This window comes from Dermacentor andersoni, chromosome 1, assembly GCF_023375885.2.
Source record: "Dermacentor andersoni chromosome 1, qqDerAnde1_hic_scaffold, whole genome shotgun sequence".
NCBI lineage: Eukaryota > Metazoa > Arthropoda > Arachnida > Ixodida > Ixodidae > Dermacentor > Dermacentor andersoni.
The window spans coordinates 204096754-204124146 of record NC_092814.1 but is presented as its reverse complement, the minus strand read 5'-3'; the positions used below and the strand labels follow the sequence as shown (position 1 = coordinate 204124146).

The window sequence follows — 27393 nt, the reverse complement described above, 5'->3', positions numbered from 1 at the left end:
TTTTTTCCTTCGTGTCTGTTATCTTGGTCGTCCTCTTATAGCGGCATTATGTCTCAACATTACGCTTCTGCAGATGGCGTTACAGCTTTAGCTACAGCATACTAGCCGCGCCGTATAGAACACTGGAAATGAATGCAAGGGTTGTAGCGGCTCTAACATTATCCGTCACCTGGGCTTGGGGATTGACAAAAGACATAAAAACAAAATTGTGTTATGGGTTTTATGTGCCAAAACCACTTTCTGATTATGAGGCACGCCACTGTGGGGGACTTCGGAAAATTGGACCACCTTGGTTTCGTTAACGTACACCTAAACCCAAGTACACGAGTGTTTTCGCATTTCGCCCCCATTGAAATGCGGCCGCCGTGGCCGGGATTCGATCCCGCGACCTCGTGCTTAGCACTCCAACACCATAGCCACAAAAGACATCAAGTAATGCGCCCCAAGTGCTCTGCTCCTTTGACAACGTCAGAATCTCGACACCTGCTTTGGATGTGCCCTGAACCACGGGCGATCAGTCTTAAGAAAGGCTGGACTGAAGCCAGACCTACCCGAAAGCTGCAGTTGGCTAATGGACAGTAAGTATGCAAACACACTGAGGCAGTTCTTGCACGATGCACAGTTGGAAGCTTTTTAAGACTACTTTGTATTCTCCATGCACCTTACGGCAAATCTTCCCTAATAAAAAGGATTCATAGGAAGCTTAGTATTTTTTCTTGAATTCAGTGGTTACACAATCATATCGTTACGCAGGCAGGACATGCCTCGAGCACTTGCTAGCTTGAACTCCGCAATTGCACCAGATATCTGAAGTAATTTACTGAATTAACAAATTTGGCTAATAAACGAACGTCACAGGTTAATGAAGCTATTTCAACTTGTCCTGCAGATAATAGGAGGGCACGTGGCCTTGAGCTGTCACGTCACACAGGAAGGCTGAGAGCCCACAGATAAGGAAAAAAGAGCGATCAAATAGCTAAATGAAAAACGAGCCCATTAAAACCACACATTGGCTTTATTCGCAGTCTCTTCCAAGATTCAAAGGCTTCCGGCCATCAAAGAGAAGCTTGCGTTCTTCTCAGAGCATGTATGCATCATGAGGGCGGCTATGTGCCTGATTGTATTTGTGATCTAGTGGACACAGGTTGGTCTTCTTCCACCAGGACAGGACGTCAGCGCTGCGCTTCTCAAAAGGGACTCGCAGCGAGTCGCACAGATAGCAGAGGTCGTCACGGCGGCTAAGCGCGTACGTTTCTTTCCACTTGAAGAAGTCACTGTACAAGTCAAGATCGTCCATCAGCGCCTTCAGATAGCTGGTAATATTCTGCGAAGGCATCAGAGCAAGCGCAGACACAAACGAATGCTCAGGTAGGCCTTTCAACTCCTTGTTCCCGAAGTAGACTGGCACCAGTCCAACCCTTAAGGCATCGTAAATTGCCTCCAATGGGTGCTCGTAGCAGCCCGACGACTCCGGGACAAGCAAGAAGTAGAAGTCCTTCGCGTACTCGGCCAGGCACATCTGAAACCAGCCACAATGGGTGACGCCGCAGCTGTGCATCATCGCGCCTTCCAGGGCTCCCATCACGTCCTTGAGTACATGGTTTGTGTCGTCGTCATCACAATCACTGGTGAAGAAAAGAGCGGTGCCCTTCTTGATTTGCTCCTTCTTAACATAGTCACTTGAAGCAGGCTTGTCACTTATTGTCCAGTTGCCGAAGGGTATGACGACGTCGGCATCCGTCCGGTGTGCCATGGTCCAATTAAATGAGTCGGCAGTCATCGTACCGAGATCTTTCGTAGGAACGCTGCCGCGGTGCGTCCAGAAAACCCAAACCTGTCTCGGATCCCGGAACTCAGGAGGAAGCGTGGCGTGAATGGCTGAGGCGTCAAATACCACGGCGTCGCTTCGTTCGAGCAGAGAACGGTCCTGGGTAACGTAACAGCTCAGCAGCAAGTCTTCGAACGGGTCTCGAGGCAAGGAATCTCGCACTGGAAAGGAACAGTACCGCAAAGCACTTTCTCCTGAGGCTGGCAAGTGTGTGCCTTCAACGAGCCGTTTCGTGCCAGGCTCCGTCCACAGCAGGATACGAGGATTGAAGACTCTGCGAAAAGTCGAGATGGTGCTGCTCACGGTCAGTACACTGCTGGAAGTGGTGACGTCGGTGGGCCCCATGACGTCGTGGTCTGTCCATGGCTTGTTCGCCGAAGGAGCTGGAGTCACCACTTCAGTCCGCATTTGGCGCCAGTAATATAACATCAATATAATCAAAACGACTGCTATCGCAATAAGTAAAATCCCGAGCGGATTGTCGAAGAGTCCCTTGGCCGCGCTGCGCAAACATCTTCCAGTGCAGTGACGAAGCCTGCGAAGTCTGCGGGGCCTACGAATTGGGGGAATAGAATAGCTAGGGTTAATCAGATCACCAGGATTTCTCGAACTACTTGGACTGGGTGAAGCCTCATCTCCACCAGCATTTCTCAGACTAGTTGGACTGGCTGACCTAGTCGAACTGGGCGACGGCGTGTCACCGCTAGGATGTCTCGATCTTGTTGGACTGGCCGACCTAGTCGAAGCGGTATCACTGCCAAGATGTCTCGAACTTGTTGGACTGGCCGACCTAGTCGAACGGGGTAAAGCCGTATCACGGCCAGGATGTCTCGAGCCAGCTGGACTTGCCGAAGCCGTATCACCGCCAGGACGTATCGAACCAGTTGGACGGGCCGAGATAGTCGGATTGGGCGAAGCCGTATCGCCCTTTTTGCTTCTCAATACTGGTGCCATCTTCCTGCGAACACGGATGCTGCCTACTCGGTCACAGCTTCCGTGTCTTCTTCGAAGTGAGCGAAGGGGGAAGTCAGGTCACAATGAAGAGCTTCGAACGGACGAATGCGAAGCTTCTGAAGTTCTGCGTGCAGTTCAAGAGCTTGCTGGCATTCAATGACAACTCCCGTTTAGCTATCCGCGCCAAATTTATATCGTTTATTTATATCCCACTGATACCAGCGGCATAGGCACATTGCTCGGTTAAACACGCTTTGCTACGTCGCCGGCAAAAGCATATAAATATAATCTCCTCAACCTTTACCATATGTTCATTCATAACTATCGCGGAAGATAAGCCGATAGATTGACAAAAGAAATTGCCTACATGGCATCAACTAAGCGGAAGCGTCAACATCATGGCATGATAGTTTTGTTAGTGCTATCGCTTTCTTCATTTCGCGAAATTTACTCAATGAGAAAATACCTTATCACCACGCGGAGCAAAGCACCCTTGTGGACATGCAATAAAGTACAAACCAGAATTCCGTGTTTTTGGCAATAAAAAAATTAAGGTCTTAGCTTTTGAGAGCGAACGAGATTTATTCCTTTAAGTGAGCGGCGCCCATGTTTCCTCTGGTAAATAATGTTTACTGAAGTACTTCACAATGCGTTTATTTTCAACGTGTTAGCACAGTATTACGGTTAGTATAGGGGTGCTTATCGAATCGAATCTTTATTTTCCATCATTCCCTGACATTCCCTCTTACAAGTGTTTCAGCTTTATCACACGCGGAATCAGCTGCGCACAAAATATTTGCCTTTTCACTGTTACGCACAGCGCTACAATAATTGTGAAGGCGTGCTCTATAGTAAGCCCCAAGCATGCGCCAAGTGGCGCGTCTCATTGGACCACCTGGGATTCTTTAACATGAATCAAATGCGTGGCACACGAGCGTTTTTGCATTTCGCCCCCTCCTCTGGGGTACGTTACACCGTGCCGGCGGCGTCAGAGCGTGACGTCACCAACGCACGTGCAGTGACCCTCGTTGGCAAATCAGCCACCACCAGCTTTCTGCGTGGTGCAGTCGCGCAGTGCTTGGTGTAGGTGCGCCATGTGAACGCGTGTTTTTATTCTTTCCGTCTCCCTTTGTTTTTCTTTCTTTTTTCCTACGCGGATCCCCGCAATTCTCTTGCCAGCCAGATTAACAGTATTGTGTGTCAGGGAACATCAGCGTTTGGTAAACTGCGTGATGGAAATCTGGTAACTGGCTTTTTTTTACTTGCGAATGTGAACCACGTGGTGGTCTGTGATGGATTGTGCGATCAAGAATATCGGCTTTTTCATGGAAGTGTGTCATGTTTGTTGGGGTGTGGTAAAGTGTGCCGTTAAAAACAGGGACGATATCGGCTCATCTTTGCGTAAGCAAACTGACCACATTACGTGTGTGTGCGCGCGTGAGCCCGCTACATGATTAGTAATAGCAGACTGTTGACGCGCGCAATAAGGGCAGTCATAGTAATGAGGCGCCGACAGAATTTCAGGCCCCGTAATTCTTGAACCGGTGAGAATGAATGGGACGCGATGGTTAGTGAGCGCATGCATCTCGGTCCCATCTGCGCTGTGTGCAAAAAAAAAAAAAAAAAAAACCTTCGTGTGAGCATAGTCTTTCGACTGCAGATATGACTATAAATGAGCTCCTAGCATGTTTTGACTACTGCCTAAACTGCATGTATAAAAGTCACCACTAGGAATGCCCAAAAGGCAAACCACTGAAATTATCGCACTTTAATGCAGACCTCACCGGTCTTAAGAGTTAATATTCCTGTTCTTTTTTCTTTGTTGTTATACCCACCTTTACGGCACGAAATTCATGCTGTGATGATGCGCATAAACATGCAGAAGTTGGGTCTTATAAAGCTGAGAGCAGGAAAGAGAGGCAGCAGACACAGCGAAGTTACCGCGCAACGGATTATGTAATTATGTGCGGCTTTGCTTTATACATTGACATGACTATGACTAGTAAATAAAATTAACATATTGTGTTTAACATCCCTAAGCTGCACAGCGGATTATGGGGGAAGCTGTAAGGAAAGGCTCCAGATTAATTTTGACCACATGGGGTATCTTACCGTTCTCCTAAAGCATTGTAACAAGTGTTTCTGCATTCCTCTCTCATATTAATTTAGACGCTGCCACTTCGTACGGTTTCAATGAGGCGCCGTGATGGGTATGATTGCTAGATGTAGACGAAGTTCACCTTTTACATAGCTTAAAGCTACAGTGTTAATGGAGCGCAAATGAATGCCTTCACCTCAATGCTATACAAATCTTCATTAAAACTTCTTTCTGGGCGAGTTGGTGCATACTTGACATAAAAATTGTTACAGCGTAATCACATGCAACCACAAGTATGAAGGCAAGAGAAGGCCGACGCGACGGCGCGCGTCTCTTTGGAAGCGTTCCACATACACAAATATGGCAGCAAGTGCGTAAGCACCCCTTCTGTATCCCTTTTTGCTGCAGAGCTTCATTTTTTGGAAGCGACTGCTTACTGATTTCAATGTATGTTTAGTATCCCTCGCCTTTTGATAGTTTTTCTAGTTTTTTCGTTTTCTTGTTTTTTCTGCGCCTGATTCCGTTGACTGCTGGCACGTTCGTTCATCGATGCGCATTGTCATTTTTTCCCCGATTGTATCACTCCCTTCCCCCTTCACTTCTGCCTTTCCCCTTATATAAGGTATCCGTCTTCCGTCAATAAAATTTAGTTGACAGTCAGCGCTTGTGTTCCGTCCTTCATACTTGTGGTTGCATGTGATTGCGCTGTAACAATTTTTATGTCAAATACAAATCTTGTCCGAAGACCAGTCATTTAAGCGAACTGTAATTTCGGCACGTGAAAACGTGCATCAACTGTGATAAACTGTTCGCTTTCGAGGAATAATACATTTTTGTGGCACTTTGACCTACCGAGTCACTATATGCTGACTTAAGGGAACCATGCACTCTGCAACAACGCTCCATTGTTGGGCCGGTAAAAAGGGGACGATTATATTTTCTAAGCACAGTTCGTAGATGCTGTCCTTTGAAAAAATAGCAATAGGCCGGAATTACGATCGCCGATTAAAGAACGTTGTTCCAGGGCAGTATACGATTGCGTGATTTCATTGCGTCGTCACAAATGGACGTTGATGCAGTCAAAGTTTAATGCGCATTACAGAGAAAGCTACCCGTTTTGTGTTCGACGAATAAAGACGAAACGTCCCGCGCCGCGTGCTTAAAGGGACACTAAAGGTTACTATGAAGTCAAGATAAAGTGATAAAGCAATGTTGTAGAACGTCTAAGGCGTCAATATAATCGCGAACAGAGCTTTAGTAACCGAGAAATTGAGGTAAATGCACGACACGATTTGAGACTCCCCAGCGACATACCGGTACTAGCCCGATGACGAATGCACTCCTCATCACAATTTATGTCACTAGTACTCAACTACTCGTATAAAAATATCATTTCATTAGATTATAAGACGGAATAAAATGCTGCTTGTCTACTTCTATTCGATTCTAAGAAAAAATGACATTTTGACGTTACCCTTGAGTAGTATGGGTGATCGAAAGGTTTCGTTTTCGCTCGACCCTGCGCGCTCGACCTTGCGCCGCGCGCGCTTTGAGTTTCAGTTGTTTCGTTATCGCGTCGTGCTGCGCTGGTCCTGCTGGCTCGCGAAACTTGCATTTGGAATAAGCAGCGAGAATGCCACGTCCATGTGATGTCGTGGAATGCGCGAATGGTCCGCGGAACTTGGCCAAGGACAGTTGCAGCGGCGAATCCAACGTTACTTATCACTGTGTGCCAACGAGTGACCCTCTCCGTTCGAAGTGGTTAAGTGCCGTACCTCTTCCACAGCGCGTTGGCAAACAGCCGAAAAATCGGATAATGTGCTCGCTGCACTTTCGTCCATAGGATTACGAGTTCAACGCCGACTTACTGAAGTCGTGTGGAGTGCCTTTCAAAGCAGGCCGCCGTCGTAGTAGTACGCAACGACGCCGGCAGCGCGAGCCCTCAGCAGCAGGTCACGCTCATCAGTGCTTAAATCGCTGAAGTGGAGCCCAGGGGTGCGATCGGAGATCGTTGTTCGGCGCGTTCGTTCGGTTACCGGCGCGCGCGATTGGCCTACTCCGCGCCGACGTCGCCAGCCGCGGGGCGCCGCCCCGTTTTTGGTGACGTCAAAATGACGACACGCTCCTGTCAATCATCCGCCCACCGAGCATTTCGTCCGAACGCGACGGGAGTTGAGAAGTTTGGAGCGATCATACGGCTTCGCATGGCACGTCTGGTGGATTGGATTGGATCCAACAGGCGGCCTTTTCGGCTGCGGAATAGCACGTTTGAATCCAATCCATAGTTTAATTCCAGAAAATGGCGCTTCCGTTGGGAACTTAGGTTGTTGCGCTGGCGTTTCTAGAGGAAGGAGGACAGCGGGTGGCGGTGCGAAACGCGTTTGAAGAAATGGCAGAAAGTGAATTCCGGCGTCGTTTTTGTTTCTCGAAACAAATAATTCGTTGGTTGTACAGAGAAATCGACAACATCATTGGTGCCAGCGAGCCACTGGAATGTTATCGCTGCCCCTTGAAAAGTGCGCCACTCCTCCCGTCGTTTTCTTTTTCTTTTTTCTTCTCGCTGTGCGCGACACCACCTAGGGACGACGCAAAGAACCCAATAGTTATAAATTGCAGTAGTCACACGTACTACTATTTGAAAACGTGTTTGGGCTTGAGAAGAAAAAATACATTTTTTTAGATAAAGATTTAATTCATTTGGAAGACGAGAAACATTTGGTTTTGTAGTATACCTTTCAGCGTTGCCATCTGGTGAAATTGGCCACCAGATTTCGGAAATCTGGTGAAAATGTAGAGCTCCTGGTGGCCAGGCCAACAAACTACTACACCAGACAAAATCTGGGGATATCTGGGGAAAACCACTCTACCGAAATTACCGTCTACCCGCGCTGCTCATCCAAACATTTAACACTAGGTAGCGCCTGCGGCCGCCACGATTCTAAGGCCTATATTTGTATTTGTTTATTCCTCATGAAATCCCTGTGTTGCTGTGCTACTGCTAGGGTACAGTGAACTATATAAAGCTTACTGTAGCTAAGGTTTGTGCTAGCGTGTGATGGGGTTAGCGCTAGGTTTCAACGCACGTATAGTTATAAGTCGTTTCAATAGACGGCACCGGCTGTTCTAGTGGAGGAATGAATTCACCGTGGGAAGCACGGGAAGAGCAACGCCGGGCCACCGGCAATGCGTCAAGTGGCCAGCCGACACACGTGCTGACGCTCCGCTCGTTTCGCTGTCACAAAAACCTGTTGCGCAGGCCGTCTTCGACAGGAAACTTCCTGAGGATTCTGCAACATTCTGGGCTAGAATTTTCAAGTTTAAAAATGCCATGGGGAAAAAACCCTACCAGGATTGTGCATTGTATGCACTGGCATGTCTTTCTTGCCCAGTGTCGAATGCAGTGGTGGAGCGAGTCTTCAGTCAGGTCACGTGTGTTAAGACGAAGTACAGGAACAAGATGTCGCTGAAAACTTTGGATTCCATTGCACGAATTCGCACAACGTTGGCCTCCAGAGAGAGGGGTGTTGCGTGAAGTTCACTATCACGGGCGATATGCTACGCAGGTTTCGTTCAGGCGTCTACGATGCTCCAAGGTATAATTAAAGGCTTCTCATCGTGATTTTATATAAATAATAAGATGAGTGCTTGACGAATGTTAATTCTTGGTCATTTTTGTGCATTTAAAAGCAATTTTATTTTCTGGTGAAATCTGGGGAAATTTTAGCGAGTTTCTGGTGTTGTGCCGACTTTCCAATCTGGCAACGCTGATACCTTTTGCAAGCAGACGACAAACGACGGAAGTAAACTTCCGGGGAGGTCACCGCTTCCTGAGTGGCTGCTCTCTCCGCCCCGCTGTCACAAATTTTGCATACTGCAACTTTGTGACGTTGCAGCAACTGAACAGAACGCGTATCGAACAGAATATCTCCGATCGCGCCCCAGCATCGCGAGCCAATGTATCGTTGTCAGAGTTGTCCATTGCAACGAGCGTTGAAGTTGGCGTCATAAAATAAAGAACCAGCTTATCGTCGCGCGCTTTCCCTTCCGCTAGCCACCGTAGTTCCGCTTTCGCGCTGGTGTAGGCTCTGTCTTGGCTCTGTTTCTGGCCGCGCGTTGGCGTTTTGCGCAGAAAATAATAATAATAATATATGGGGTTTTACGTGCCAAAACCACTTTCTGATTATGAGGCACGCCGTAGTGGGGGACTCCGGAAATTTTGACCACCTGGGGTTCTTTAACGTGCACCTAAATCTAAGTACACGGGTGTTTTCGCATTTCGCCCCCATCGAAATGCGGCCGCCGTGGCCAGGATTCGATCCCGCGACCTCGTGCGCGCAGAAAAGCCGTAGCGCTGACTGTGGGCGCCGTTTTACTCACCGACGGCGCAACGTCACCATGAGACCATGACGTCACCACTACTCAATCGGAGGGCGGGCGATTTGAACTGCGTTAGAGGTACGTGGGCGCTTCAGAACGCATTTTCTCTTAAAATAAGTCTCTCTTCGCACGAAACAAGCGTTTCGAGGTTTCTCGGATGGTATTTCAACAGTCCAAGTTGACTTAATATTAACCTTTAGTGTCCCTTTAAGTGCTTTGTGCACGGCCACAATCTTTACAAAAAGAAATATCTCAATATGTCGTCAATCATAGTGTCTGCTTTAAAAAAATATGACAACAGCGCTGCATTCGAGTTTACCCGAAGTTCGTAGCTGTGACAGCGAAAGTTGTTTTGTGCAGTGTCATCTGCAGAAAGTATTCAAAGCGTCGGGATAACAATATGGCTTAAAGCGACAAACCCGATTTCTCGCTTTGCACTTTCCTCTATTCTATGTATACTTCTTCTGCTGTCTGACCTACCAGTGTGCATGGCAGTATCAATTGTGGGAAATGGGCTAAGAGGAGCACGGTGAGAATAGACGCAATAACGAGATGAGCCAAATGAGCGCAACAGATACGCGCACGATGGAGGGAGTTTCGTGTAAGCCATTGATGTCCACCCAAGGGGACGACAACAGCTATACAAAGCAGGGAGCTACAAAGGAAATTGGTGCGCGTTTCTTAAAACAGTTTCGTAAGTGAAGAGAAATTAGTCTTTGTCGGGCAATCGAACCGGGGACCAACACCTTTTCTGCAGGGCGGTTGCTCTACAATCTCAGCTTAGAAGGAGACTAGCGAATTGCATAGCGAGGGACAATTAATCCGCAACTTCAAGCACACACACTGCATACGGCAAGTCACTTGCGTGGAATTCCGCACAAGTGGAAAAGGTTTCGTGAAAAAAAAAGGTGTCTTCTTTTCCCGCTTCGCGCACCTCTTGGGCGGATGCAAATTCTACTTTTTATGTAAATAACATTTAAAAAATAGAAAGCATCTTTCCATGCCATCGTTTTCGATTAGCTTCTTTGTTCATCTCGACGCTAGCTTATGACTGATGGCCTATAGAACCTTTCGCTGTTTACAAGCATAGACACTAGACAGCTTCCGGTTTTTCTCATTGATGTGGCCTGCTGAATATAGCGAGCAAGAAAGGCATTGGCGTCGATATCGAGTAGTAGCAGTGCGTTAAAATTTATGCAAACACTTTTACTCTGTACATAATTATGGGGTTTTACGTGCCAAAACCACTTTCTGATTATGAGGCACGCCGTAGTGGAGGACTCCGGAAATTTCGGCCACCTGGGGTTCTTTAACGTGCACCTAAATAGAAATCTAAGTACATGGGTGTTTTCGCATTTCGCCTTTCCTCTGTACATAACGACCGTTCTACAAGGGAAGACTGCCGTAAGTTTTAGGAAAAATTTTATGTATTAGTCTTGAAGCGTAATGCGCATGTCTTTTATCTCAAAAAATTAAAAATAGACTTTCCGTACAGTGTAACCAATTAAAACCTGCTTTGTGTTCCGACGCAGTAGACTGATAAGGCCCGTGATCGGAAGTTGTTGTAAACTCGCTGTTGTAAACGCATGAGCAAAACAGTCTTCATGTATGTATGTATGTATGTATGTATGTATGTATGTATGTATGTATGTATGTATGTATGTATGTATGTATGTATGTATGTATGTATGTATGTATCATAAACACAGAATACCGACTGTCAAAATCGAACGAGGGAAGCCAGCCGCCTGTTGGCGCTCAATCTGGCAAATGAAGGTATCCTGAGCCAAGTGAGCAGAAGACTTCGCCAGCACCGACTCAAGACATTGTGTTGCGATTGCTCGTTTCATCACCGTACTATGTTCTGAATGAGCGCTCTGTAGCTAACAAAGCTTCTTTTTTGTTGGGCTGCTAATTAAGCACGAGGTCGCAGGATGGAATCCCGGCCACAGCGGCCGCATTTCAATAGGGGCCAAATGCAAAAACATCCGCGTAATTAGATTTAGGTGCACGTTAAAGAACCCCAGGTGGTCGAAATTTCCGGAGTCCCCCACTACGGCGTGCCTCATAATCAGAAAGTGGTTTTGGCACATAAAATCCCATCATTCAATAATTTAAAGCTTTTTTTCATATGCCTATGCATTGTAGGTCCTGTCTCTGCCAGCCATTTCTTTCCGGTATACGAATTCTAGCCAGGAGTGGCAATACATTGGCGAGAGAAAGCATGAAGGCATATCATTTTAAAAAGAAAATAAGTTCTTGTATTAGCTATACGTCGGTTGTTTTGCGTAGCGAAGAGAAGCAGTTTTGAGAAATGAGGCTGTAATCTATACCCTTATGAAAATGGATTTAGAGCTCCTTTAAAACTCCTAATCAGTTCCTATGGAGTCAGTGACACACTCTCTTATCAGTGACACACTCTCACATATAATAAATCTAATTTTCAAAACTGGTGTCTTTCGTAGCTGCTTAAAGATCGCCAAAGTTATTCCTGCTTTCAAAAAGGGTAGCAAAATTTTGTTATTAAACTACCGCCCTATATCTATATTATCATTTTTCAGCAAGGTAATTGAAAAATTATTCGTAGTACATTTAACTAGCTATTTCAAAAAAGTTCAGTATTTTGTCATCTAATCAATTTGGCTTTCGATCTGGTTACTCAACTGAATTAGCGCTCGTTACTTTAACTGATCATCTTAAACCAGCCATTGACAGAGGTAAATTGGCTGGTACCTTGTTTATTGATTTTTCTAACGCTTTCGATTCATTAAATCATGACATACTTATTGCTAAACTAAACGCTGTTGGCGTATGTGGTCCAGCACATTCCTTTATTCGCTGTTATTTACATGATCGAAAACATGTCGTCTCTATTTATGATACTGATTCTCGTACCAAACTAACTAACATAGGGGTACGCTGTTGGCGTATGTGGTCCAGCACTTTCCTTTATTCGCAGTTATTTACATGATCGAAAACATGTCGTCTCTATTTATGATACTCATTCTCGTACCAAACTAACTAACATAGGGGTACGCTGTTGGCGTATGTGGTCCAGCACTTTCCTTTATTCGCAGTTATTTACATGATCGAAAACATGTCGTCTCTATTTCTGATACTCATTCTCGTACCAAACTAACTAACATAGGGGTACGCTGTTGGCGTATGTGGTCCAGCACTTTCCTTTATTCGCAGTTATTTACATGATCGAAAACATGTCGTCTCTATTTATGATACTCATTCTCGTACCAAACTAACTAACATAGGGGTACGCTGTTGGCGTATGTGGTCCAGCACTTTCCTTTATTCGCAGTTATTTACATGATCGAAAACATGTCGTCTCTATTTCTGATACTCATTCTCGTACCAAACTAACTAACATAGGGGTACGCTGTTGGCGTATGTGGTCCAGCACTTTCCTTTATTCGCAGTTATTTACATGATCGAAAACATGTCGTCTCTATTTCTGATACTCATTCTCGTACCAAACTAACTAACATAGGGGTACGCTGTTGTCGTATGTGGTCCAGCACTTTCCTTTATTCGCAGTTATTCACATGATCGAAAACATGTCGTATCTATTTCTGATACTCATTCTCGTACCAAACTAACATAGGGGTACGCTGTTGGCGTATGTGGTCCAGCACTTTCCTTTATTCGCAGTTATTTACATGATCGAAAACATGTCGTCTCTATTTATGATACTCATTCTCGTACCAAACTAACTAACATAGGGGTACGCTGTTGGCGTATGTGGTCCAGCACTTTCCTTTATTCGCAGTTATTTACATGATCGAAAACATGTCGTCTCTATTTCTGATACTCATTCTCGTACCAAACTAACTAACATAAGGGTACGCTGTTGGCGTATGTGGTCCAGCACTTTCCTTTATTCGCAGTTATTTACATGATCAAAAACATGTCGTCTCTATTTATGATACTCATTCTCGTACCAAACTAACTAACATAGGGGTACGCTGTTGGCGTATGTGGTCCAGCACTTTCCTTTATTCGCAGTTATTTACATGATCGAAAACATGTCGTCTCTATTTATGATACTCATTCTCGTACCAAACTAACTAACATAGGGGTACGCTGTTGGCGTATGTGGTCCAGCACTTTCCTTTATTCGCAGTTATTTACATGATCGAAAACATGTCGTCTCTATTTCTGATACTCATTCTCGTACCAAACTAACTAACATAGGGGTTCCACAAGGCCCAATACTAGGACCAATTTTATTTGTCGTGTACATCAGTGACCTTCCAGAACACACTAAACATTCTAGTTGTATTTTATATGCTGACGACACAAGAATTTATTCTTCTAACACGCGTTGAAAATCGCTAATATCTTACCTTAATGCTGACGTGGCTAAAATCGTTAATTGGTGGAGAGATAATATGCTTAATATTAATGCAACTAAATCGAAATTTGTAATTCTTTCATCATCGCAAGAAAGTGTACAGGAGAAGCCGTGCATTAACATTGGTCCGACTTCGCTTCAGGCTCTTGACCAAGCAACATTTCTTGGAGTAGACCTCGACAATCATTTGAAATTTACAACTCACACATCTTTATTAACCCGTAATGCGGCATATGGTAGCAGAATACTAATCAAAGTCCGCCCCTATTTTCCTGTGCGTATATTAATTTCACTCTACTACGCGTTTCTGCACAGCCACATCTCTTACTGCATTTCTTCTTAAGGCAATACCTACGTAACTCACTTGGCGCCCCTGCAGCACACACAAAACCATGCTTTGATAATAATCACTTACAGCCATTTTTCATCTAGTGCCTTGCCATTACTCCGCACATATATTCTGTCAGTAGTGGATTTAAATAAATGTTCTCTTGGTGTCCTGACGTATAACTTTGTCGATGAGAATTACAAGTTTCGTTGATAACAAAAGACCAAACCCCACATTTCACTGGCGCTAGATTTTCACACCATAATAACTACCCGCTACCGAAACCAAGGACTAACTACGGCAAACTTACTGCGAACTTTGAGGCAACATCAATATGGAATTCACTACCGCCGCCCGTTAAATCATCACCTTCCATTCATTTATTTAAGAGGAAACTTCGTCACCACTTGTTGGGAAAATGATTGTTTTGTTTATTTTGCGCTTCTCTATGTAGAATATTATTCCCAGGATCTGCCTTTTGTATACTTTATTGTTATTGCCATGACTTGACTTTTTTGGTGTTAATACTTTTTGTTTTCATAGGATTGCTACTGCCGTTAACCGCATTAAGTGTACTTTTTCGATGTATTTATTGTTGGAGGTCTCTCCCCAGTCTTTGATTATGGAACCTCCTAGAGTTACTCTTTCTGTGCAAAATTTCAATCGCATCAATAAACTGAAACTGAAAAGGGACTCTATAGGAACTCGCAATCTATAGAGTCGTCCGCATAGAATCTCTATAAGAAGTCTAAAGAAACCTCTTTATAGAAAGAAGTCATTTCACACGCAATAGATGTGCAATAGAGGGTGTATTGACGTCAATGTACTGAATTCTATAAAGTAATTTTTATAGAATGTCTTTAAAACTTCTAACGCGACCTGTCCATAGAATGGCTCTCCATTCGCCCTCTATAAATGTTCTATAGAGGGTGTATTGATATCATACGTACTAAATTCTATAAAATACTATCTGTAGAAAGTTTTTAACACCTAATGCGGCTGGTCTATAGACTGACTCTCCATTCACAATCTATAAGCGGTCTATAGAGGGTTTATTGTCATCATATGTACAACATTCTATAGAAGAATGTTTATAGAACGTTTTCAGAACTTCTAATGCGGCCTGTCTATAGAATGGCTCTACATCCACTCTCCATAAACGTCCTATAGAGGTTGTATTGACATCTTACGTACCAAATTCTATAGAAAAATGCTTATTGAACGTTTTCAGATCTTTCAATGCGGCCTGTCTATAGCCTGGCTCTCCATACCCAGTCTAAATATGTGCCATCATATGACATATGTATTGAATGCTGTAAAGGAACGTTTACAGGGCATATGAATAAGCTAACGTGCGGCCGGTCTAAGAACGGCTCTATATTTGCACTCTATAAACATTCAACAGAAGGTGTTGAATACTGTTGAATAATATCTCAAAGTTCTTTCTAACTTGGGAAGGCAACAATGCACCCATGTAAAATTCTGTACATGGAACAAATGATGTGAAAAAGTGATGTACATTACTTCAGAGCGAATTGGACAGTAGCGTCAACGTTAACAGCAAATATATGCTGTGTCTCAGTGCTGTGGGCCCACAGCACTGAGAGCGTACTGAGATATTGGCACATTATAGTAAGATTCACGCACTGTAAGACGTTTGGACATTTTGTTTTTTAGTTCGATGAACAGAGCTGTATCACTAAGTTCTTGTAAAATTCCCACTCACACACTTTTCGAGGAATAAAAAACCTGATTATTTCAACTACATTTCAGAGGCTTTTTACTATCAAGCAAGAGCATCGTTAAAGAGACACTCATTGACGAAGGCGAACAAGACACTAATCGAAATTAGAAAAACCAAAGTAATGTAATGGAAGCACGCGTTGTGGTTTCTATCGCATATGCAGGTAAATCACAAAGATAACCAAGAACACTACGCAAAACTGCACGTTAGCGGCCACGTCATATCTATTTGCTGGAATGCAGTGACTGCAGCACTTGGGGCGGGAACACATCGAACGCCGCCGCACATTTCTGGCACACACCACTCAAATGCTACAAATGCACGCTGCAAAAACGTGAAGTTTTTTTTTTTTTTTCGAGGAATCTTCGTGGGTCACACAATGCACAGAGAAGGCACGGACGTCATGAGCGCGATCCGCGCACGATAAGCACACCGCCATGAAAGCAAGATACGGAAGAGCAAGCGTAACACATAAGCGTAACCTGCGCCTCGCGGGTAAAATTAAAATTCATCGTATATTTGTTGCTCTGCGACGGACACAGTTACAAAGCGCACGGAAACATCACACACTGCACGCGTGCACCTCCGAGATTGTGTCAACAATTTCTGGGCCACATTTAAACGACAACAGTAACTTACTTCAAAGAGAAACGAAGTGGCGCGGCAGGTAGTGCAAGTAACGGCTGCGCATAACGTCATTTAGGGCTTTAAGCACTTTAAGGCCAGTGACCGAAGTTGAAATCGTTAAAATCACCCCCCAGCGATAGCTTTCTCAGGGTAAATTGTTCAGATCTTGAAAGCCATGCTTTTACTGACTGCATGCATGCAGCATAAGCGATTCAAAAGAAAGACTACTGCGTGTAATTTATTTCTACACTAAACTATAACATACAATATGAGCATGTCAATGTTTGTCCTTGTCTCGCAACGTAAGTAGTTGGGCCCAAAATGGCACAAAACCTGCTGTAGTGGTTATTATTGCAGGCATCACGGAGGCCACAACGGCCGCACAATTATGCAGACGGCGCTGCCGGCGCCGGTTCCACGCGACCGGTAGAATACGAAAATACGGCGTGCTGTTATTGCTCCATTTTCAATTGATTGCAAGCTGATTCGATGTGTTTGTTTGATCGTGCGTTATTAGGTTTGATGTAATGAAATGAGACATAGTTCGCGTGCACGAAAGTGCTAGAAGATGGCTTGCGTCTCGCTGTAAACACGTCGTATGCCTGGCGCGGCGGGTAAATGTAGACCAACGATTTTCATGCCATGGAAGGCGTTTCCTTTGTCTCGGCTGGTTGTCGTGGAAAGTTTGGTGGACGTCGTAAAGAAGTAATGTGTATTATTAGCGTGCCTCAGCTCGTCCACTACGCAGCGGCATGTATGCTGCGAGTAACATCGTGGACCCAGCACTGGAAACTTGGAGAGCGCCTTTCCACCTCGTCGTACTGTGTAAACGGTAAGCAATTGTGCTCTCCAACTACATGTGCGTTCATCTGTGTTGTGTGTGCTTCTCGTGTGTGTATAGATCGAGTGCCTTGCAAACGTAGGAAGTGAAACACTCACGAAAACAGTGAAACATGTGCTGATGCTTGCTGCGCGCTGCTTGTCAGAATTGTGTACGCAGCTCTATTGCCCCAGTGCGGAATTGATAATCCTCATAAGTGTTTCCTTCCGCTGAGGAAGGTTTCAGAAATTGTGTTAACCTTGTGCAGCTGTGCGTGAGCTCCCGCTTGTCTGCTATAGTTGCATAGTAACGACCCGTCTACCTTTTCGCCGATTCTTTCTTCAATGACGTTTCCTCGCTTATAAATGCTTCGACGTTGTGCACAATCTATGCTTACGAGGTTTTCGGTTAAGGAACAGTTCTAGGGAAAAAATGTAAGCCAATCACAGCTTGCTACTAGTACAGCTTTATTTTCAAGACAAGATGTGTCGACATAACTTTGACTTAACTGAACATGACAGGGGAAAGTTGCTTAAACTAAGTAATGGAAAAAACTAGAAGATTAAATTGTAATGTGCTGCTGCGGCGTGTCGAAAATTTTGTTTGATCAAGAGGTCCCTATTATCATGACATTCGATGATTTCAAGCATTTGCTCTCTTTCCACATTAGTGCAGACATTGCTTTCATCACTCTTTTAGGTGTTAATTGCATGTTTTCACGATATCGCACCTTTATTGTGCCACTGCTATAAGCTAACATAGAACTCATTTTGTAGGGGTGAGGCCGTGACCCGCAACATAAACCACAAGATCGAGGAGGCCCCATAAATGCAGACCCTGTGGATATATGGCTGCAGCAGCATGGCGTGTGATCTGGATGGTCATGTCAGGTGTGTATGAAATGTACGTGTTCCATAAAGTGGGCTTGGTATCATTCATGGTGAAGTTTATCAACACATTACTGAACGTAGCCCACTAAAGAGACTAAATATTTATGCGGCTTTACTTAACTTGCTGCTTGTTTGTGTGCATAGCCATTATGCCCGCATTATCATGTTCTGTATGAAACTGTACCTAACCTTTCCTGATGTTTAGTATTTCTTTTGCATAAGTTGCTTGGCTGCAAGTTAAATTTTATTTTTGCTTTGTACGTAGTATATCTATCACTTTTTATTGTGGTTTTATTCTTTGAAAACTATTTCCTATGCTGTACCTCTTATTTAGATTTTTTTTCTGTTTGTGCTACAATCTCGTGCAGTTTTCTGTGCATGTAGGAATTCGAAATGTAGTGGGCTAAATATGTCGCAGGTCTAAGCACGTAGCGTGCACACCATTGTTTATCATTGATATTGTTACTTGAACTGAGGATTAAGACTGGGGACTTTTAAAAAGCATATTTACAAGGAATAATGCAGCGCTGGCCAGTTCAGCCGACATCTCGAGAGCCAGAGAGCACTTGTCGTCTTCGTCGGGGCGTCCGCGTGCATCGGCCACCACAAACACGCAATATGCATGTATCATTACCCCCGGCGGCAGAAGCACCGTCCCGGGGCGTCTAAATACCAGTGATAACCGGAGAGTAATATGGCGTGAGGCGTGCGGCATGCACAACGTCAGTGGAAATTGGGACAGATGAGCCACTGGATCGTACTGACTAGGGCGATTTCGTAGGTAACTGGAGTCACGGCCCGCAGCACTCGATATGGGCCTGTGTACCGAGACAGGAGTTTTTCTGACAGACCAACGTGACGAGCCGGGGACCACAGGAGTACCAGAGATCCAGGCAAAAAGTGGCCGTCTCTGTGTTGACGATCGTACAAGCGGCGTTGCTTCTCTTGAGAGGTCAGGAGGCGAGCACGTGCAATGTCGCGTTCATGGTTATATTGCGCTCAGTTTTACAAACACGATATTAAGGCATGACAGGACGTGGGCGGACGTAGCGCAACATCGTTGCGCTACGTCCGTCCACGTCCTGTCCTGCTTTAATATCGTGTTTGTAAAAGGGTGCATCCAGTGGCAATGATAGAGGGTGCATCCAGTGGCAATGTGGGTTCTCGGCCGAACAGCAGAAAGAACGGGGAATAACCGGCAGTGTCGTGACGCGAATAATTATAAGCAAAAGTGACATAGGGTAGGGCAAGGTCTCAATCAGTATGGTCGGACGAGACGTACTTTGCAAGCATGTCTGTTAGGGTACGATTCAGACGCTCAGTGAGACCATTCGTCTGTGGATGGTAAGACGTAGTCAGCTTGTGCTTGGTGGAGCAGGAGTGCAGGATGTTGGCGATGACTTGAGAAAGAAATGTCCGACAACGGTCTGTGAGCAGTTGGTGTGAAGCACCATGCTGCAGAATCACGTCGCGTAAAAGAAAATCGGCGACATCTGTGGCGCAGCTTGTTGGAAGCGCTCTGATGATGGCGTAGCGCGGGGCGTAATCTGTCGCCACAGCGACCCACTTGTCGAGGGAAAGGGCCAAGTAAGTCCAAGCCAATGTGAAAGAATGGCTCCGGAGTAATGTCGAGCGGTTGAAGGCGCACGGGAGGGAGCGTCGATGGTGTTTTTCGGCACTGGCATTTTTCGCACGTTGCAACGTATTTCCGGACGGAGCGGGTAAGGCCTGGCCAAAAGAAGCGTCGGCGAATCCGGTCGTAGGTACGGGAGACGCCAAGGTGGCCTGCCCTTGGTAAATCATGAAGTTCTTGGAGAACAGCTGACCAGAGGTGCTTAGGAATGACGAGGAGTAGGACAGGATCGTCGGGGCGTACATTGTGGCGGTATGATACACCATCGTGGAGAACAAACAGGTGAAGGGACGAATCAGAAGGCGAAGATTCCAAGCCATCAACGATGGCGCGCAAAGTGGCATCACGGCATTGCTCGTCGGCAATGTGTAGCAGCTGAGAAACGTAGAAAACGCAAGCGTCGGTATCGGGGTCATGGTCGGCGCGTTTTACAGTAATTTATGCTTACAGTTATTTATGCAGTCATTTACAATTATTATGTGCTTTACAGTTATTTCTGTGTTCCCATAGTAACAGCGACTGGCAATTACGCATTTGATGAGCTTGAATTTCTTGAAAATTAATGTGAAGGTCAGTATTTTCTATGCTGCATTTACTTCAGTAGTAAATAAGCACAGACTGATTTGAATCCCTTGTGACCTACACAGAATGCCTTTGTTTTTGTTGCATATAAAATAGGGGCTCACCCGCATGTCTTGCTATATATGTGGTACGCCTCATTGATTTCACTTGTCAATTTTTACGGTGGATGAAAACAGATGAACGATTGTAATCCAATATGAAGCCCCGTCGTGAAAACGTACGGCCAAGTTGGATGACCATACTGGTCTTTTGAATTAAATATGATGATGTCTTATACATATGATAACACACTGGCCAGTTTTCCCTATGTACGCTTGACCACATGTGAAAGGGATACAGTACACTGCCTGGGACACACACTGGACAAATTTGGTGGTATCTTTCACCGAGCAAGCCTCCCTTGCCTGCTTGCCTTTCTCAATTCACTTGCACACTGCCGTGCATATGCTGCATACTTTCTTTTTCACTGGATATATAGGCACCCTGACAAGAAAGGTTTGCTTAAAGATACCACTAAATTTGTCTTGTGTCTGTCAGGGGTAGTGTAGTCTATTCCTGTGATCATGTGTATATTTGGTCAAATGTGCATGCAGCAGACTGGCCGGTGCCTCAACACGTGCCTAAGAGAGCCCCATAATTCACTCACCGGACCAATGTGTTCGTTTCACTTGACCATGCACCAATGGGACTGGGGCTGCGCGCGAAATTTAGACTGTTCATTTGTTTTGTTCACCTACGGCCACCAATTCGCCAACAAAATTGCTGAGGAATGCCACATAAAAAGAATGGGTCACAGTCTGTTTACTGCATTGTCCGCAACCTCTAGTAGCAACAAATTTGTTTGTTGCAACTAGTTTCAGGCACCTTATTTCTTCTGAAATCTGCTTGATCTATAGAGCAGTTATGCAATCAATTTTCAAAGTTTCGTAATTCCTGAGTATAATTTTTGTTTTCTGTTTTTCGCAGGCTATGTTGCAAGAAAGACACTTTTAAATTAAAACTGAAAAAACTTTTCAATTACAATTGGGAAGTCTCATAATTGCGCTCAGGATACACATCACTCTACATACCCGCACTAGATTAGAAACTAATTGTTTCGATAACTCAAATAGCAGAAATATACTGTGCCCATTGTATCTGGCAGTGACACTGTGACTGTTCCAAATTCCACAAATTGGCAGTTATCGAACATAATTTGCGAAAACAACTTAAAACATTATTGGTCCCCATGCAATGGACACTTCCATGCATTATCATGATTGCTCAATCACAAGCTCCATGTGATAAATTTATTATTGGCATATTAAGCATAGTAAATACCAACTATGGCTAACGGCGGATGGAATATTAATTTTGTCTACTGCTCAACAATAGAAGCCAGAAGGTCATTCCCTTCTTTTCAAAAAATTTGTTTGCTGCGCATAGTGTGACGTCTGTATAGTGTGACGTCTTAGCTCATGGGTGTTCCTACTTGCTTATGTTATAAATCGGAATGTCTTGTCATTGCAAGATAAGATTAATGTGTGACTGGGCTGTTGTCATTTGGACATACTTTTTGTCATTAGCAATGATATTCTAGTGCCAGGCACATTGACCCAGTGCTAATGTCACAGAATCTTGGGAAAGTGAAAATATTCTCAAAAGTGATTCTCAAAAGAACTGCCCCTGTTTGGCAGAGTGGTCAGGAAGGTGGGGCGTGTGGGGCGTTCCGCCACATTTTTGTTATAATTTTTTCTGAAATACTGAAATGAAACTTAGAATAGTGCTACAACTGTACAGATATTTGTCGCATGTTTGTGCCTGATAATACATTATGGCTGAATGTTCATTACACATTTTGAAAATTCATTTCAATTCTATTTTCAGGGTGCACCGTCGCCCATTACTAGACGGACCAAATGAGGCTAGAAACTAGCCTTTCCTCGCTCCTTTCCTGGGAAGTGAAATAGCAGGTGATCATGAAAGAATGAACTTGCAACATGTGAGCAGTAGCCAAAGCTTCATACAGGTCGTGCTGGTGGTGGAATGCTAAGAGAAACCGCAATATGTATTTGTTTACTTATTCATTTAATATTTATTTATTCAAGTCTCATGAATGCTTTACAGGTTTCCAGCAAGGAATCGGGTAAAATAAAGAAATATTGTTGCATCAAAGTAAATATGTTATTCGAAAAAGCATAATTCACGTAGCACAGTACCACGATGAAACGTTTTTAAGCAACTAGTCTGCTTTTGATACGAAATCACGAAAACTGCAAAATTTCAAGAAACAAAGCTGTAAGGTTAACAAATCTTACTCATAAGTAAAAAACGAGATCACATTTTTGTTGGACCTAATACCATAATTTATTCTGGCAAATTTGAGATATCATATGCTGCTCTAATATACAATCACTAATTTGCGAGTAGATGCGCAAAACTCACTAACATTGCAACAATTTCATGTAAGCTGTATATTCATATATCCAATTTGTTGACTTTAGACATAGCAGATGGAGCCTGCAGAACTGCGATATCTGTTTTTGGCACAGAGACGTGGATTGTTTAGCTTCGTGGTGTTATTTTTCTTAAACCTGCCAATTTTCAATAATTTTTACCTCTAGGCTCTAAATCAAATAGTTCTTCCTGCAACGACTAGAAGTTAACTTTCTCAAATGCCACAAACCTAATTCAAATTAGTCATGTGGTTGTCTCAAAGGTATTTCTGTATTTTGGATGTATTTGAGTAGGCAAATTTACAGAATTAACGGAATTGTGCTAGTTCTTTTTTGTAATTTACAGTTACAAACTGAGTAAGTTCTTTTCCTTCAAGGCGCGATAATCAGCAATATTTAATAAGAATTGATGGCGTTAATGTAAACACTGATTTTAAAATTTTAAAGGTATCAAACCTCTTCAAATTTGGTCCCATAGTTGCCGAGAAAAACGATTTTACTTTTCATGTGCATTACATAGGAGCTCCTGAGCTAAATCCTTTTTTTAGGCATTCCATGTGTCGGTCTGGTTTGTATTTCTCACCCTAATTTTAGAATGTTGGCTTTGATCTCAAAATTGTGTCCCTTACAACGAAATTCAAGTTTTTAAACTTTGTACGATATATGGTGTACTTCTATATGAAGACCACTATTTGCCACATTTTGGCAGGAACTGCCAGTGCTAATTTTACACATAGACATAGACTAAAATGATGTTGTTTCGGTATATGGTTTACTTATCTATGACGACCACTATTTGCCACATTTTGTGCAGGGACTGCCAGTGTTATTTTTGCACTTAAACAAAGACTAAAATTATGTGTGGTTTCGTCAGGCTCACGCATTGCAGTGCACATTCATATCAGTCTATTTTGAGGCTTTAGTATAAAACCATTTAATGTGCACTGCTGGAACAGGCGGTCATTTTGCAGTTTTATTGGTAAGATTTCTTGTCCTAGTCAAGGCTGTTATTGCCAGGTGTCAACTGTAATCAAGTCTACCACAGATTTTTTTTTTACCTCATGTTTCGTGCGTTCCCACCACCAGCTTGATCCGAGAAGCATGTTGGCAGCTAACGTTTTTGTGTTGCAAGTTCTAGTCTGAAGCGTGTGTGTAACGTATATGAAGCATGTATCTAGTCTGAAGTGCAGTAAACATTTCAAACTGAATACCTTGCGGTTGTAGCAACAATTTTTTTTGACATTGCATATACTGTAGTCCTTACTGTCTACAGTACAGTTCTCTAGAACCTTGGTAAATTTCAAGCACATTACACACATCGGCCTAGCTTCTATGAGCATTTGCCTGTAGGGACTGGAAAGCAACTGCATAGAAACATTCTATAGAAAGTTGATTTAGCATCCTAAAGCAACTCGATAGAAATATTCCTCAGAAATTTATCTTTATCATCTCTAACTTTCTTTCACGGATAAAATAAAAAGCGCTATAGATGCCGGTTTCTACGCAGGATCAGTTTTTATCGATTTATCCAAAGCATTTGAATCCATGAACCACGTCATCTTACTAAACTACGGGCAGTAGGCGTCGATGGCCCAGCATTAGCACTTATAAGAAGTTACCTGACAGATAGAAAACAAGCTGTGTATTTTAGTTGCTCACTTTCTAATTTCAGAATAAACAATAAAGGGGTCCCGCCGGGGTCTGTACTTCGCCCACTACAATTCCTGCTTTATATAATTGATTTACCCGGTTGTTTAACAGAAATGGAGGCCATCCTTTACGCTGACGACACTAAGCTAAACACTGATCTGAAAAATATTTTAACGTGGTGCCAGCGTAACTCGCTAAGAATAAATCCTACCAAAAGGTCTTTTATGTTTTTTTCATTCGAATCATAGAATACCAGAATTCATTCCCACTGTCAACCTAAACTCTCTTGACATCAGTGCAGTTGATGAATGCTCATTTCTTGGAATAATTATTGACTGAAACGTAAAATTTACGAAGCATATCGCCTGTTTGAAGCACAAGATTTCTCCCGGCATTAGAATTTTACACAAATCTAGATATTATTTTAGCAAAGCAACATTGGTAACCTTGTATTATCCTTTTATTCACAGCCATCTCAATTATTGCATTACAGCATGGGGTAACACATATCGAACTCCAATAGCACCACTACAGCATTTGCAGAATCAAGCCATCCGGATATTGTCGTTCAGCTCATTCTACTGCTGTGCTTCTGATATGCTTCTCAACCACAGAATACTTTCAGTAAAAAATCTTGTTAAATATAAATTAGCCGTAATGTTATTTAAGGTAACACGTAATACTCCTCCAGTAAATATATTTTCTGAGGGTACTTTGGTTAACTTAAGCCGCACAAGATTTGCAGCTAACAGTGATTTCTTATTGCCACTAATACATACTAATTATGGAAAACAATCTGGATATTTGGCAGCATTATCCACTTGGAACGGCCTCCCACTAGATGTCAAGCTCTCTTCGTCTTTAGGTTTCTTCAAGAAAACATTATTCACTTTTCTACTAGATAGCCAAAGTAATCCACATATCTAAGCTATTCACTTCACTCCTGTTCATTTCCTTTCCGTTTTTCCTTTTCTTAGTTTTTTCTCCATTTGTAGCCTTTATAAGTATTTTTGGTTTGTTCTGTTGCGAATGCCTTAAACTACTGTTTTAATTCTACGACTAGCTATTGACTTTATATAAGTTTGCAGTTGTTACTATATTTACTTTGCATAATCTTCCACTTAGTGACTACTGTATTGCTGTTTTATGCTGTGTATTTCCTCTAATGTATTTATTTTCTGACAGGAGGTCCCCTTTCAGCCACATGCTCTAGGACCACCTTCTGTATACTAGTGTAAGCATGTATGTCTCCTCCTTATTAAAGAAATAAACTGAAACTCGATAGAAATGTTCTATAGGAATTTGTCTTTAGGATCTTAAATGTAACTGCATAGAAATGTTCTATAGAAATGTGTCTTTACAGTTCCTATAAGAATGTCGTGGCCAAATAACTTTTAGAACTCTATAGGAAAATTCTATAGGCAATCAAAATATACACAATACAGTTGTATAGAACAAATTCGAAGACTTTCTAAAAAAAACGCATTAAAAATGTTTGTAAGAGTACGCTCCTTGATATGATGCGTTGGTTGGCTTGATGGGCAGTGCGCTTGCGTGATCATGGTCTGCTGTGTACTTATGTAGGCGAAGTCTTCAGAATAAAGTGTAGTTGCGAGTTAGCGCTTGTCCTGTCCTTCTGCGTCTATCTTCGGTCCCGTCTTAGAATTGCGCTTACCAGTACTCAATTGTTCTACTTATATCGTGCCAACGCCAACTAGCTCCTTGAAATGAGCGCCGCGTCATGATCGCCGCGCGTTTCGCAGCATGGGTGCACGCGAGACAACACACGAGCGCACTCGAGCACGTGCGCTCGCGCACGTGCGATGGGGTTGCGTTTGAACAGCTTGTAACGTGGATGGTGTGGTTTGAGCGAGTGCCTTCGGTATGACCTTGCACTGGCATTGCACTAACGCAGGTTTCATGAACAGGTTTCAACTCTTTATAAACGCCTCGCTACGTTTAGGTTCCAACGAGGTGCGTTCGATCTGACGCAATTTCATGACTCTCTCTGTCTCTCTCTCTCTCTCTCTCTCTCTCTCTCTATATATATATATATATATATATATATATATATATATATATATATATATATATATATATATATATATAATGTAGTACCACTCAACGCTATTATGACGTTTATCAGGACAGGTTGAATGACGCTGTCAATTTTTATTGTAATCCTAAAAAATTACACGTGTATTATATTTGTAGTGTGCCGAAATAGTTGTTTCGGTCTTACCTATCCGATTGCGTCAGTAGTATGTAGATGATACAAAACTATGCTTTCACTTATCAAGCACTTCTATCTGATGTCCCATAGGGCAGCTTTTTAGGGCCACTTCTTTTCGAGGCGTAGGTTAACGATATGGGGTAGCCGCAAATGTTGCTTTTCTGTGTGCTATGTGCTGGTAACTCCATATTGTTTGTCTCCGGTGGTGGTATTAAGAAAATTCTTCAAAAGGCTAGCATTTCACTTTCTGCTTTATCTATTGGTGTTGCCACCGATTGATAGCCACAGGTCTTGTTCGAGAATAGTGGAAAATAGGCCCGTATAAAGAGTTCTTGATTAATGTAATTCTAACTAGGATGGTAAGTCAGTCTAAAGTTTCAGGCGTTGCATATTCCACGGATATGATCTGGGGTAGACATCTTAAATTGCTAGCAAAATCATTGTCGTCTGTGGCAGGTTCTCGGTAGCATTGTCATGATTTGTTTCCAATTATGGCGAAGCTTCAAATATATAATGTCTTAATTGCGTCGCATTTAAATTATTTCACGCTCTCCTAGGGCACGAACCCTAAGAATAACATACAATTTAGATCCTGCTAAAACGGGTGCTTCGAACGATAGCCTGCATTACTTTCTTTTTTTTCCTTTACCGTGCAACTTTTTCCCTAAGGTGTGTAGTGATAAATGTTAGTAGAAATATATATATTAGGGCGAAAGCCTTAGGCAGTTCATGGAACGATAATTTGACCTGTCCGGTTTATGGCACCGAAATTGGGGGTCGAACCCTCGACATCTGGTGGAAGTCTAACCCACGACCCTTGGTGTTAAT

General features: G+C 43.4%; 1 protein-coding gene and 1 long non-coding RNA gene across 2 annotated transcripts; one reads left to right on the top strand and one right to left on the bottom strand.

Moving 5' to 3' along the window:
- Window positions 1–1078: 1078 nt before the first annotated feature.
- On the bottom strand, window positions 1079–2173 carry LOC126546919 (alpha-(1,3)-fucosyltransferase C-like). Its single transcript, XM_050194638.3, has one exon. It carries the CDS (start codon window positions 2171–2173, stop codon window positions 1079–1081), a length of 1095 nt encoding a protein of 364 aa, XP_050050595.3.
- Window positions 2174–17066: 14893 nt separating this feature from the next.
- Window positions 17067–25869, top strand: LOC129380770 (uncharacterized). Its single transcript, XR_008608946.1, has 4 exons — window positions 17067–17154; window positions 17919–18032; window positions 22114–22199; window positions 25518–25869. It is a non-coding gene; the product is annotated as an uncharacterized lncRNA (long non-coding RNA).
- Window positions 25870–27393: the final 1524 nt, after the last annotated feature.